Source organism: Oryza brachyantha, chromosome 3 (assembly GCF_000231095.2).
Source record: "Oryza brachyantha chromosome 3, ObraRS2, whole genome shotgun sequence".
NCBI lineage: Eukaryota > Viridiplantae > Streptophyta > Magnoliopsida > Poales > Poaceae > Oryza > Oryza brachyantha.
In genome coordinates, this window is record NC_023165.2 from 11,071,104 (window position 1) to 11,084,683 (window position 13,580).

The 13,580-nt window shown below is 41.9% G+C and overlaps 2 protein-coding genes across 2 annotated transcripts; one reads left to right on the top strand and one right to left on the bottom strand.

The window, feature by feature from the left end:
- The first annotated feature begins 407 nt into the window (after nt 1–407).
- LOC102718727 (bidirectional sugar transporter SWEET16) lies at nt 408–3,104 on the top strand. The gene is made up of 6 exons (XM_006651299.3): nt 408–619; nt 733–769; nt 889–1,099; nt 1,233–1,394; nt 2,216–2,335; nt 2,554–3,104. Exons 1-6 carry the CDS (start codon nt 586–588, stop codon nt 2,950–2,952), a joined length of 963 nt encoding a protein of 320 aa, XP_006651362.2. The 5' UTR covers nt 408–585; the 3' UTR covers nt 2,953–3,104.
- A 6,328-nt stretch (nt 3,105–9,432) lies between these two features.
- On the bottom strand, nt 9,433–10,773 carry LOC102705607 (phylloplanin). The gene is made up of 2 exons (XM_006649998.3): nt 10,487–10,773; nt 9,433–9,994 (listed from the first exon to the last, which is right to left on the bottom strand). Exons 1-2 carry the CDS (start codon nt 10,671–10,673, stop codon nt 9,654–9,656), a joined length of 528 nt encoding a protein of 175 aa, XP_006650061.2. The 5' UTR covers nt 10,674–10,773; the 3' UTR covers nt 9,433–9,653.
- Between the last annotated feature and the right edge of the window lie 2,807 nt (nt 10,774–13,580).

The window sequence follows — 13,580 nt, forward strand, 5'->3', positions numbered from 1 at the left end:
TGATTATGGAGGAAATCGTGAATCTTTTGAGCCTAATTAGTATGTGATTAGTCATAAGTGCTAAGTAACATGTATGTGCTAATGACGAATTAATTAGGCTTAAAAGATTCGTCTCACGGTTTTTTAACGGAATCTATAGTTTATTTTATAATTAGACTACGTTTAATAATTTAAATGTGTGTCCGTATATCAATATGATTTTAATTTCCAAACTGAACAACTGAACGAGGCCTCAGTGCTTTACCGGTTGTTTACCCTACCCACAAAAAGGCAAAACCAATTCTCCTCTGAATCTCTGCAAGATAAAGGAAAACGTGGAATAGTTCCCTCACGTTGGTTCGATTCGATCCAGCAAGTGTTCGTGATGGATTTCGCCGCTCTGTTACGCGCGTAACAGGCCGGTGTGTGGTGCGGGTCCCATCATATATCTCCAGAACCCGTGGCTAGTATTTTGTCCGAAAAGGTCCCAGCCAAACACCCTCCTAGTGTCACCGGCTACTCCCAACTTGCGCTATAGATTCGTCTTCTGAGAGATGTACTGACTACTACTCGATCCATTTCTTGGCATCAAGGAAGCTCCCAGCAATGGCGGATCCAAGCTTCTTCGTCGGAATCGTAGGTCAGTAGCGCCATATTTGTAGCTGAATCTTGTCAGTTCCTTGCCCCCCTTTTGTTTCCCTGAACCCCGTGCTAATGATAGTCTCGCTGTGTTGAATCAATCACGTGAGGCAGGGAACGTAATCTCCATACTGGTGTTCGCGTCTCCAATGTGAGTAAATTTGCAGCCATCGATCTCGCCCATGAATTCGATCGCGTGTTGGTACCAAGAGATGATGGCCATGGCGTCCATAGTTTGTGTGCTGATTGATTTGGTGTTGGTTAAACTAGTGGGACTTTCCGGAGGATCGTGAGGAGCAAGAGCACGGAGGAGTTCAGGTGGCTGCCGTACGTGACCACCCTGCTGTGCACATCCCTCTGGACGTTCTACGGCCTCCTCAAGCCCGGCGGCCTCCTCATCGTCACCGTCAACGGCGCCGGCGCCGCCCTCGAGGCCGTCTACGTCGCGCTCTACCTCGCCTACGCCCCCAGGGAGACCAAGGCACGTACGCTAGCTGCTGCCGCGGCATCCATATCTCTCCAATCCATGGCTTGCTTGCGCGATCGATCGAGTTATTGGCGTCCGGGAGAGAGGGGATTAATTGCCTGATGGTTAACGATCTTTTTTTTTTCAGGCGAAGATGGGGAAGGTGGTGCTGGCCGTGAACGTGGGCGCGCTCGCGGCGGTCGTGGCGGTGGCGCTGACGGCGCTGCACGGCGGCGTCCGGCTGTTCGTGGTCGGGGTGCTGTGCGCCGCGCTCACCATCGGCATGTACGCCGCGCCGATGGCTGCCATGGTCAGTAAACTCTGGCTGCTTGATGATTGATCGTTCGATCTTTTCGCTTATAATTATAGATCAAAATTTAAATTTTTTAACCTTAAACCCAAAGTTAATTATATGAATTTTACTGAAATTTATATTTTTAATATTTTTAGATCGCTATATATATTTATATATATAATTTATAAATTATTTTCCGTTTATAAATAGATAATTTGTTTTTTTTCATTCATCCCAGATCACCAATATATCTGGTCAGGAAAAGCTGTGGCAGAGAATGCCCAGCTCAGTGTGGATCGATCGAAACACTTTATTACTACTCCAATGTCATTACCGATCTGTCATTCTATCATTCTCTCATCAAAGGTGTGTTTTGGCCGGTCAGATGTCGTTTTCTCCGATTTATAGCAGCAGAAAGGAGAAAAAAAGCACTAACGTCTCTGAATCTGAAGCTCGCATGACATCGTCCTAAAACTAGACATCTCACCTAAATCCACGTAGCTGCTGTCCCATATGGCATTGAGGCATAATATCCAGCTAGTGTGGCGCCCATTGTGCATTCATCTGTTCTGGTTTTAGGACAAGCAGCTGAACGTGACTGTTTCGTTTTTTTTTTTCATAGTGTCATTAATTTTGCACCGAACAGGAGCTTTGCTGGCCGGCCTTTTTGTCTCCTTCAGGTTGCTTTGAAATTAAGATGCTATAGCAGTATGAAGTGTACATATGTATTTACTTTCATCATATAATTGCTGTATTCATTTTTCATTATGTTCAAAAAATGTTAAGCTGTGCTTAATTAATTTCGAGCTGACGGTGTGAATGATTGATGAATGCAGAGGACAGTGGTGAAGACGAGGAGCGTGGAGTACATGCCCTTCTCCCTGTCCTTCTTCCTCTTCCTCAACGGCGGCGTCTGGAGCGTCTACTCCTTGCTCGTCAAGGACTTCTTCATCGGAGTACGTCTCGTGCATTAAAATGATTATTTCTCAACTTTTATATGCACATTTTTTAATACTACTAAACAATATATTTTTTGATAGAAGTTTCGATATATTATTTTTAATCCTGTAATAGTTGATTTTATGATATATATATATATATCATATAATAGTTATAAAAAATCAGATAATATTTCGTCGTAGATCTTCGTTTTAACGAAAGAACACAACCCTAGGTTCCGAACGCCATTGGGTTCGCGCTGGGCACGGCGCAGCTGGCGCTGTACATGGCGTACCGGAGGAAGAAGCCGGCGGCGGCGAGGAAAGGGGAGGAGGACGAGGAGGAGGCGCAGGGGGTGGCGCGGCTGATCGGGCAGGTGGAGATGGCGCAGCGGAGGGTGCAGCTGCACAAGGGGCTGAGCCTGCCCAAGCCGGCGGCGCCGCGCCACGGCGGCCTCGACCACATTATGAAGTCCTTCTCCACCACCCCCGTCGAGCTCCACTCCATCCTGCACCAGCACCACGGCGGCGCCGGCGCCCACCACCACCACCGCCGCTTCGACAGCGTCCCCGACGACGAGGAGGAGGCCGCCGGGCACGACGTCGCCGGCTACGACAGCCGATCCAAGAGATAAAGATGTAGCGCTCACGGTATAGCACGCAACGCGTTTATGCATTCGTGTGTTTGGGAGAAAGAAAAAAAAAAGAAAAGGTTTCCTCTGCTGTGCTTACGTGATTTTGGGCCGCAAATTACGGTCCATGGCCAATGCAACGTATGTGATAGCGACATTACGGCCCACGCCCACCCAGCACGTGATGGCCCATATGCATTTGGACCGGCAGTAGCAAGCCCAAGGCTGGAGCACAAGCGCATCCAGCCATTGCAGTATGGGGAAACTCCACCTCAATTTCCTCGGCTATGGGTCAAGTTATATTTTCGTCCCTTAACTACGAAACCGGGTATAGTGAGTATTTGGAGTTGGAGATTTTGATGATGATTTTACTCTAAATGAAATCCATGTGACAGTGTTGACTTAATTTTCATCACACGTGAAATTTGCATGACGATTATATACTGCGTGACGATTATACAACACTACATTGTACCATCATAAAAAAAAGAGAAATAAATACAAGTGTCAAGCTTGAGCTCATCACTCGCGCGCGTGTACTGAAGAGAGCTCGCCGCTAGCGAAGGTGGAAGAGGGGTGACGACTAGTGATCGTTATACAAGCTCAAGCTCCACTTGCACTTTCGTCCTCGTCTCATGTAAAATGACCAACCCAAAAGTGAAATGGTTTGAGAGGTCTTATGTCGGAGCTCGCCTTTCCCTATGCTCTCGGCTCTCCCCCTTCACCTCACTCGTGACCTTCTCCTGAACTCCGACATCATCGGTGCTAGCCAGTCGACTTGTCGTCTTCTCATTGTACAAAATGATAGAGCCAACAAAATGGGCACAACATGGCTGTCCTCCAGCACTGTCATTGCCTTCGCTAGGGAACTAGCATTCGCGCGAAGCTGGTATGCCCCACATTGCCCGGATCAAGGCATTCGATGCCCAAACATGTCTGAGACTTCCTCCTCCATCACACGAGCACGTGGCGAGGCAACTGAGCTGTCGCTGGCGATGGAGTCACCTCCCATACCTCCTCCTCTGGCGTGCAGACATCGCTACCCAAGATCCCTCATTGTAGTGTCATTTGGGGTAGAGAAAGTGAGGGGGAAGATAGAAGTAGGGTCTTTGACAGTGGATCCACATTATTTTCTATTGCTGACATGTAAATGTAAGGCATAATATTTGTTACTTTTGCATGTAATACCACTAAAGCGTCACATCAACGCACAAGGGACAAAGACCAAGTTCAACTAGCAACACAAACGTCACATCCAAAGCCACCATCACTTTTGCTGAGAGATTTGATATACGCGGATTTTAGAAGTCAGAGGACACTAAAACCATCAATAGCTGGTTTTGCGACTAGAGAAACACTATGGTGAGTAGTATTATACTATCAGTATAATCGATTCAGACTATTGGTTTATATGGGTATATTAGTATTTTACTAACTCAATGATTATGGGAAATATTGGTACGCTTTTATCAATTCTTCGTTTGAGGGTTTTATTTATCATTTATCAATTCTTCGTTTGAGGTTTTATCTATTTATCATATCGTATCGATACATAGCACGTACTCAATAGCACATTTTTTCCACATGCACACAAATATACAATTTTACCCCTATAAGCCTATGTTTTTTTGACAATTATGACTCTCCATGTTTCTACTATCATCAAGTGAGATAGTAGTAGAAATAAATCTAAACCGTTCGTTAAAAGTAGATCAATGGTTTAGATTTATTTTTGATTGCCAATAGCTAGAGAGTACCGTAGTTGGGCTCTTGTGATTAAGGAACAGAGATAAAACTATATTAATTAAGGGACGTAAAGTGGGCATTTTTTCCTTGCAGTATCTCCCATTCAAAGTTGCACTTAGTACACATGCCGAATTGCCGACCTCGATCGCTTTCGTTTCTCTGTCTAAATCTGCTGAGTTAATAATACGTCGCCTGCACACACCGCATGCTGCCCGGATGTATGGTCCACAGTCCACACACACACGTACATGATTCCATACAGAATCTTTGCAAATTGCAAGTGCACAAAATGCACATATATATGTATCCGGCCAATTAAGTTTGCAACGCGGAAGTGAATTGATCAAACAAAGCGATCGATCGTGTTCTATCGCTCCGGCCGCACGAGACAGACAGAAAGGCATGCGTAAAGCAGAGACCAGGAAACGTGCAGGCAGCGCCGTACGTAGCTTTCGTAGCTAGCAGCTCCAGTACTACTCCATCCATGCGAGAGAGCTGCGCTGCACGCACGCTGCTATACGTGCCAACAGCTAATTAAGCGTTCAGAATTCACTGGCTAGCTCTCTCCAATACTCACTCATGTAGGTCTTTGTCAAGTGCTCCCTCCATATTTTTTTATATGACGTTGTTGACTTTTAGGTTCATGTTTGACAATTCGTCTTATTTAAAAAGTTATATAATTATTAATTATTTTGTTATAATATGATTTATTATTATAGAAACTTTAATTATGCATTATAATTTTGTATATTTGGATATAAATTTTGAATAAGAAGAATGGTCAAACGTAATTCTAAAAGTCAACGGTGTCACGAAAAGAGTATGCGTGAGCAGTATATTCTTATATATCTTCGGTGCTGAAAATAGCAAACGATAGAAGATAGTAGAGGGGTTTGAACAAAATAGCTTTGGCATCTTTTTATTGACCTTTGGCATAACATTTTAGATTAGATTTAGTGGGCGCTCTTATAGAGCTACCTGGGGTATTAGAGGTTTGGAGCCCTCACCGCTCCTATCTTAAGATCCGTCGCTGCATTCATTAGCATATGTACATATCATTTCAGTTTAGAAATATATATATATATATAGAGCTTGATTTTGCTAAATATATTTTTTTGAGACACTTTCACTGAAAGCACAAGACTGTTAGAAAATCCTGAAAAATTCGCTCCAACGAGTAGTCGAACCGTCGAACCTAGGACCGCAGGTGCTACTGAGGCCTTTGTAACCACTGGACTACAGGCCCTTTCACAATTAAATTGGTAAATATGATTGATTACCGAGCATCGTTTTGATCCATTGATACGCTAACGGTGGATTCTTGACGACTCAATTTTTTTCGCCCCGAGCATTTGTGCAATGAGCAATTTTACCATATTTGAGAAAATGCCAGAAGAATGTATTATGTTTTCTAGCGTAACGTTTGGTGCCTCAAGATACGAGATTTTAAATATAAATTCTAGTTTTTATAGATGATTTTTTAAAGAATGATAAAATTATTCTTCTACAAAGTACTTCTATAAAATTTTTTTCAGAACATAGTACAACGCAGACGTCTCTTGACGCCTTCTTGACTAACTACCTTCGTGCGCGTGCTTCAAACTTGCATGGCAGCTTTCTGGATGACGACGTCCATCGACAGTCGGCGATGGTATGTACGTACAACTCTCCAATCTTATGGGAGATCGAGATTGATCGATCGACGTCTTCAACTTTTACAAAATGACGCGAGATCGACATGATATAGATGCATGTACATATGCATCACTAGAACATGAATCGTACAATAATAAGGGCATGTCGGATGTATTTATTAGTTAACTCTCTTAATCGCTATGTAAGTAAATTTGGTGACGTGGAGGAAAGAGAAGGAACGCGAGAGAAAAGTTGTCTTAGCATTTATTAAAATAAACTTTCTTTAATGAAGGTGTATAAAAAGGAAACTAGCGTAATAAATAATATTTTATTACATTAATGAAGAAACCTTACCAGACTTTATCTTTATTACGTATCGTTATAAAATAGACTTTTGTTACTGACATGGATCAGATAAGAGTCGATAATAGACTTTGCTTTTGAACATGTCCCTAATGTGACTTTTGACCGACAGGACAGCCCATGCACACATACGTACCAGCATACGTGTGTATATACGTACATACGATATAATTTCATTGACCGCCACTCGATCGGCCGATCCGATCGATGCTGCTGCGTATAACAGCCAAAACCGTTTGACCAAGAGATCGATACGATGCATGCAGCATGACAGCATGAGGAGGCCGGCCGGCCTTCCGGATCTTGATATTATAATATATTCTTGGAGACGTATATTGTTTTGATTTGGACAAATGTAATCAGACGCACTCCACACACACTCACAGTAGTGTGCACAGCCATTAATCGCAATGCCACCGTGGCCTAAAACTTGCTGAAAACTTCCATGTGAAAACTCATATCGACAACGTACGTATCCATCGTCTCGCTGGCACAAAGCTAGCTAGCTCCAATTTTAGGATTAACCCCATTGTTTATTCTGGTAGATAAAATTACACCTGTAATATTTTGGTGGTGCTGTAAATTTTTTATATACATGATAGACGCGCACACGCGCACACACAACACTGTACACGTAATCACATACCCTCTAATACATGCTAAAAAGGATATAAATTAATCACTTGCCTATGCGTAATATTCATGGACAATATTATTTGAATCCAGGTGAATGGAGTCATGCACCCACGACTCCACCAGCACAGCACATGAGCTTCCCCGTGGTGGTTGTTATTAGCTATATTAGCCCCAATTAGTAGTATGTGGGATGTGGCACGAGACATTTACGTTATTGGTATTTTAGTTGCAGTATTAAAATCTAAACTACAGATTGAATATAGTGGTCATTTTTCTTAATCATATTCAGGATTATATATTCTCAGAGGGTAAACTTCTCGAGATGAAAGTCATGGGGGCCCCTTTGGGTTCTGACGGGGGTGCGGGTGAGAACTTGAGAATTGAAAGAGAGAGGGGGGAGAGACGGTTGGGTCTCCCTCAGGAACAACACGTACACAGTGATCGAATTATACAGGTTCGGGCTACTGAGCAGCATAATGCCCTACTCTTATGTGTGGTTGCTAGGAGCGGGAGAAATTACATGTTGCTTGGCTAGCAGCAATTCTTACTGAGAGCATATCGGCTATCTTCGAAGGGCCTCCCCCTTGCCCTAGGCAACGGTCTCCTTTTATACTTCAAGGGGTTATCATAGGTGTCGGGGCCCGTCTTGTAAGGAAAGGAACACATTCTTTTAGGGTAATTAATGCCCATCAAGTCTACCGATGTGCGGCCCAAGCCTCTGACGATGGGCCTCGTCTTCGCTCTGACGAAGTAGCCTTTATAAATTTGGATCACAATTCAACATATGTCTCACGTCTAGCGTGGTTTCAGACGATTATCACAACGATATGACAAGCGCGATTTCAAGCAATAATCAAGTGGTGTCAGCTAAAAACCTTGATGATATAAGCGATAACTGTGCGGTTTTAGCTAAAATATATAGATGTTGTTAGGCATCGAAATTAAAGGGGAAAATCAGGAAAAAAATGGTGAGGCTTACGGTAAAAAAGAAAGTATACCTGAACAGTCGTAGAGTAAAAGTAAAAAAATTTAGCATGGCATTTGCTAATAGTTAAAGAATTTAGCAATTAAGAACACAAATAACAATCATAAATTCACAATTTATGATATGAAATGAGCATGCATATTATAAGGAAGTCGACAACCACAATATATTAATGTTCACAACAATAATCTAGTAAAGTTCACAATGACCAGAGGCTCAAGTTCACAACCATAACATAAAGTCCGTCGTACAAACATAGTCAAGTACACTGGCCATACAAACAAATTGGGAAAGAGAGAGATTTTGGACCATTTCACCAGCCGTGCGTATAGGGAGGGTGTTATTCTCTCTAGTGGGCCAAGTTAAACCGGATGCGCTGTGAAAAAAAACATATGTTTTTCCAATTAACTCAAGTTAAATCGTCTTTTCTCAAAGTTATGAATGATACACTAAGATTTTTGAAAATTTTCTTCACATCTATGCTCAATAAATACATATCTACCACCTTGTTTTTTTCTTAATTTTCCATCAAATCTTTTAATATTTTTTGAATTTGTGCGGTTTTTCCCAAAGAAACCGTCCAAACCACTATCATTTCTCGGCGATATGCTCGATTATTATGAAAATCGTGACGATTATCGTGATAAGAGAAATCATGTGTGTGACTAACGTGAATCAGGAACACTCTAGGTGCAGTGCTAATTGCGGTACCCGCATCTCCCCCCTCCCTCGTGTTGCAGCGGGGAACTTCGTGAGGGAAGGCACGACGTTACAGGGATCGCCAAGCAACAAACGGCCGTATTGTGCAATACGATTCTGACATAAAAAATTCCTAAGTAGAAAAATGATATGAATGATCACTGCTGTAGTCTGTAGAAGAACAAAGCAAATTTGAAGCTAAGGACATAGAAGAAGATTAAAGCTGCGTCTTCTAGCTTTCTTTCTTACTATTCTTTTAGTTATCTTTCTTTCGTTTCCTCAGTTTTGATGCTGGGAGTCTTAAGAACTCTTGTAATCTTTGATATAGATATCGGATTTGTATCCAATATGCCCACAACAACAAAAATGTAATGGGTAATAGTATACGTAGCTTCATTAACACACAATGGAAACAAGACTTACAACAATACATCACATACATATATGCATCTTAGAAGCACGTACGTACAGTACACACTCATGCATGTGTACCGAAATATTAGCAACAGAAAACGTGACGAGATACAAACTGAAAGCAGCAGAGTAACACTAGACCATTAGGCCCATCAATTATGCTTAATTCGATCATATATATATAATCCTTTGGTAATTAAGCTGCCACAGAACGGAGTTGATCGATCTAGACGACGGAGAAGGCCGAGGGCACAATACTAATAATGTTGCCGAGGACGCCACTGAGAATCTGGCCGACGACGCCGACGATGCCGCCGATGAGGCCGCCCAGGCCGCCGCCGGTGTCGCCGAGGAGCTGCACGGGCGCCATCAGCGTCCCGGCGACGCCGGCCAGGGAGGCGTCGCACGCGGCCAGCGGCGTGGTGACGACCACGCTGCACTTGTTGTTGAGCAGGGGCATGAGCGTCGCCGGGGTGAGCGCGCCCAGGTTCATGGCGAACGCCCCGCTGCTGTCCGCCGTCGCGCCGGCCACCGCCCTGCCCCCGCACTGCAGCTGCACGGTGGCGTCTGGCCGGAACCACAAAGGCAATAGAACCAAATTGATCGATCAGTTTGTGCGTATTAAGGAAAAAGAGTTTCTTACCGATGATCTCTACGAATAGTTTTATATTACCCGTAGAATTAATCTGAGGCGTTGATTCAAAACGGTATTTTGGTACTTTGTTAATTAATTAGTTAGGAGTATTTTGTAAGTTAATTTTGTAGCAAGCAAAAAGAAATGAGTACGTATGCCTCAGCGGCAGTCAGTCACTCAGATGCGAGCACCGGAAAGGGAGTGCTGAGCCGGTGATCCGCGGCCTTGAGGGTTAACTACTCATAAATTTGATAGATGATAATCCATCTCCATGTTTTAATCATAATTTAATCATATTTATTCGATAAAAATAAATTAATAATATAAATTAAATTCTACTGTCACTGCTGGTAAAGAGCACCGAAAATGAACCGACGAAAAACAAGCAAGAAATCGTTTTGGAGATGCACGGTGGCTGCTCTTACTGGGGAACGCCGGGACAGACGCCACGTTGATGGAGCTCCCGGCGCTGCACGGCACGACGCCGGTGACGAGGCCCACGACGGCGCTGCTCGCGCCTCCCTCAGCGCCGTGCGGCGCGATGCCGACGGCGGCGACGAGGAAGGCCGCGAGGAGAAGGCTCGTGATCGACGACGACGACGGCGTTGCCATCGCGCGCTACCACCACTTACCGCTACGAGCTACCAGTGAGGCTGTGTTATTCTGCCGGTAGCGAGCTAGCTAGCTTGCTGCTCTGCTCGATCAAGTGCTCACTAGCTGCTCAGTGTGTTGTGCTGCCTCATCGATGGCTCTATTTATAGGCGTGCAATGGCCGGGCGAGCGAGTTGCTGAGGTTAATCAGAGGGTGCTTGCTTCCACGTAACTTTTTTAAGTCTCTGTCACATCGAATGTTTGGAACTAATTAGAAGTATTAAATATAGACTAATAATAAAACATATCTCATACTCTGTACTATTTCGCGAGACGAATCTATTGAGCCTAATTAGTCCATGATTAGCGAATGTGATGCTACCGTAAATATTTGCTAATCATGGCTTAATTAGGCTTAAAAAATTTGTCTAATGAAATAGCCTTAATTTATATAATTAGTTTTGTTATCAGTCTATATTTAATACTCCTAATTAATGTCCAAACATTCAATATGACAAGGGACAAAAAAAAGTCAATGGATCCAAACACCATCTTAGAATGACAGTTTTACCTTTGCTAGGAAAATACTTTTTTGTTATTAAAATTTACATCGCCTTGAGATATATCATTATTAAGAAAGTACTATGAGATATCATATATTCCTAGTATAAAACCTACTACATCACCTTGAGGTGGTAAAAGTTCTTTAAACTTTGGTAACTGGAGATAATTTTCCAAGAGTAGTAAAATTGTCCTTATCTTTTTTGAGAAAGCGACTATAGGTACTAAAATTTACACTTAAAATTCTGATACCTTGAATTACAAACTAATTAAATGGAGATACTAGATTTTTACAACTTTATAAAGAACATTAAATTATTCATTAAATTTTACGCCGTAAAATATAATACATTCCTATGGTTAATTGCTCTGATTGCAAATCTTGGCTGGGATTAATTTCAAACGATAGGCTAGCTGCAGCTTCACCGTGGGGCGCGCGTGCTCGAGGGTGTTGTAGCGGCACACGCTGCTGTCCGCGTCGGACGTGTGCGTGCGGACAATTCGGCCCATGCATCCCGGTAGAGTCGACGGGCCGCGCACCGGCGTGACGGGTGCCGGTAGGTAGATGCCAAGCTAGAGATTTTCGTTCCAGTGCTTATCATTGCATTTGCGAGACGATGACGAATCGATGCCGTTTGATTAGTTTGATTATCAGATCATTGTTTGGCTCTTCCCACATATTTATGAAATAAAATGTTTATATACGTGTGGTTAGTAATCTAAGTGATAAAACTGGATAATAAACTACGATAGAAAAAATTCTAAACTCAACCGTAAATTTAAGATTAAAATTTTAAATTTTAAATTATAGAAGAAAAAAAACGAGCCTCGATTCGTCTCTGGAGTTTAAGAGCAATCGACTATATGAAAGCCATGATCAATCGGAGCTGCGATAGCTAAGCTTAGTTAGCTAGGGCACGCGTGCGTTCATGGTGATGGCAACCTCTTCGCGGCATTTCTCTCGGCGGATGGATCATACCGAGGCCGTTATCTCGGGTAATGTGCACGCCTAGCAGCGCCAAAGAGATGGGCGAAGCCTGTCTTTGTCTGGTTTGTACCTTTTCATTTCCCGTGAGCAGTGTGACCACACCTCACAATTCTCCATGAGACAATATTCTCTGTTTTTATATGTACAATAAAAAATTATAAGAAGTATTTAAAAGAAAATAATATAAATATTTGGTGTGAAATATGTTCATGGCTCATGCGAAATGAAAGAGTCAATTATGTGCCCTTGAAATTTCACACAATCGATACTACGCCCTTAATATTTATCTGATCAATCCTACTCCCTCCAATATTTTTATTATATGTCATTTAGTTTTGGATTATATTTAAGTTTGACTGTTCGTTTTATTCAATATTTTTATCCAAATATGCAAAATTATAAGTCATATTTATAGTTGCTATAGTAATAAATCAAATCACAGTAAAATAATTAGTGATTATATAATTTCTTTGAATAAGATGAACGATGAAATGTGTAACTAAAAGTCAACAGTGAAAAATTAAAGAAACAGAGAGAGTATATCGTTGAGTTTTTATTTAGATGTCTTAACTTGGTTTAACACTCGTTCTCGTGCATTTTGTTTAAGAAAAGTAGGTTTATCTAGAGGATCTTAGACCACATTCAAATGATAATCCCAATATGTTTCAACCTTAGTTTGGAAAACCAACATAGATCCCTGCATAGAGTCAAAACAAGAAGACTTAAATTTTAGAATTCCTAGCTCAACCACTGAACCCAAGCACTCACCCAACTTGTTTTTATCTCGAATTGAGGCAAGTGCAATCATAATACCTTAGATATGAAAAAATGAAAAACTGAGTTATGCAAGAGTGCCTTACTTTGGAAAGCTGACATGGCCGCGTTAGTTCAGTTGTTAGTTATCCGATGCGGAAAACATATTAATAGATTGGTATATGATTTTAATTATTAATTATAAAAAATTAAAATAGATTAATATGATTTTTTGTAAAACAACTTTCCTATATAAAATTTTAGCAAAAAAACACACCGTTTATGGGTTAGAGAAATGTACGCGCGAAAAACGAGAAAATTTGGACAAATATGAGGAAGTGCCAAAGGCTGCCATAAACACCTCTAGAGAACTAGAACAAGTAGAAATTTAAAATTTTGGAATTCCTAGCTCAACCACTGAACACAAGCACTCACCCAACTTATTTTGATCTCAAATTGAAGCATACCTTAGGTGTGAAAAATTGTGTAATGCAAGAGTGCCTTACTTTGGAAAATCGACATAGACACCTCTAGAGAACTAGAACAAGTACTCCCTCCGTTTTATATTATAAGACTTTCTGGGTTTGCTTAGATTCATCATGTATAGATTCATTAGCATACGTATA

Bases quoted from the DNA above. Each gene is read 5' to 3' on its own strand.
- LOC102718727 (XM_006651299.3), top strand. From the start codon at position 586: ATGGCGGATCCAAGCTTCTTCGTCGGAATCGTAG. The intron at 1,100-1,232 runs GCACGTACGCTA...TTTTTTTTTCAG, and splicing joins ACGCCCCCAGGGAGACCAAG to GCGAAGATGGGGAAGGTGGT. The intron at 1,395-2,215 runs GTCAGTAAACTC...TGATGAATGCAG, and splicing joins CCGCGCCGATGGCTGCCATG to AGGACAGTGGTGAAGACGAG.
- LOC102705607 (XM_006649998.3), bottom strand. From the start codon at position 10,673: ATGGCAACGCCGTCGTCGTCGTCGATCACGAGCCTTCTCCTCGCGGCC. The intron at 9,995-10,486 runs GTAAGAGCAGCC...GGTTCCGGCCAG, and splicing joins GTCTGTCCCGGCGTTCCCCA to ACGCCACCGTGCAGCTGCAG.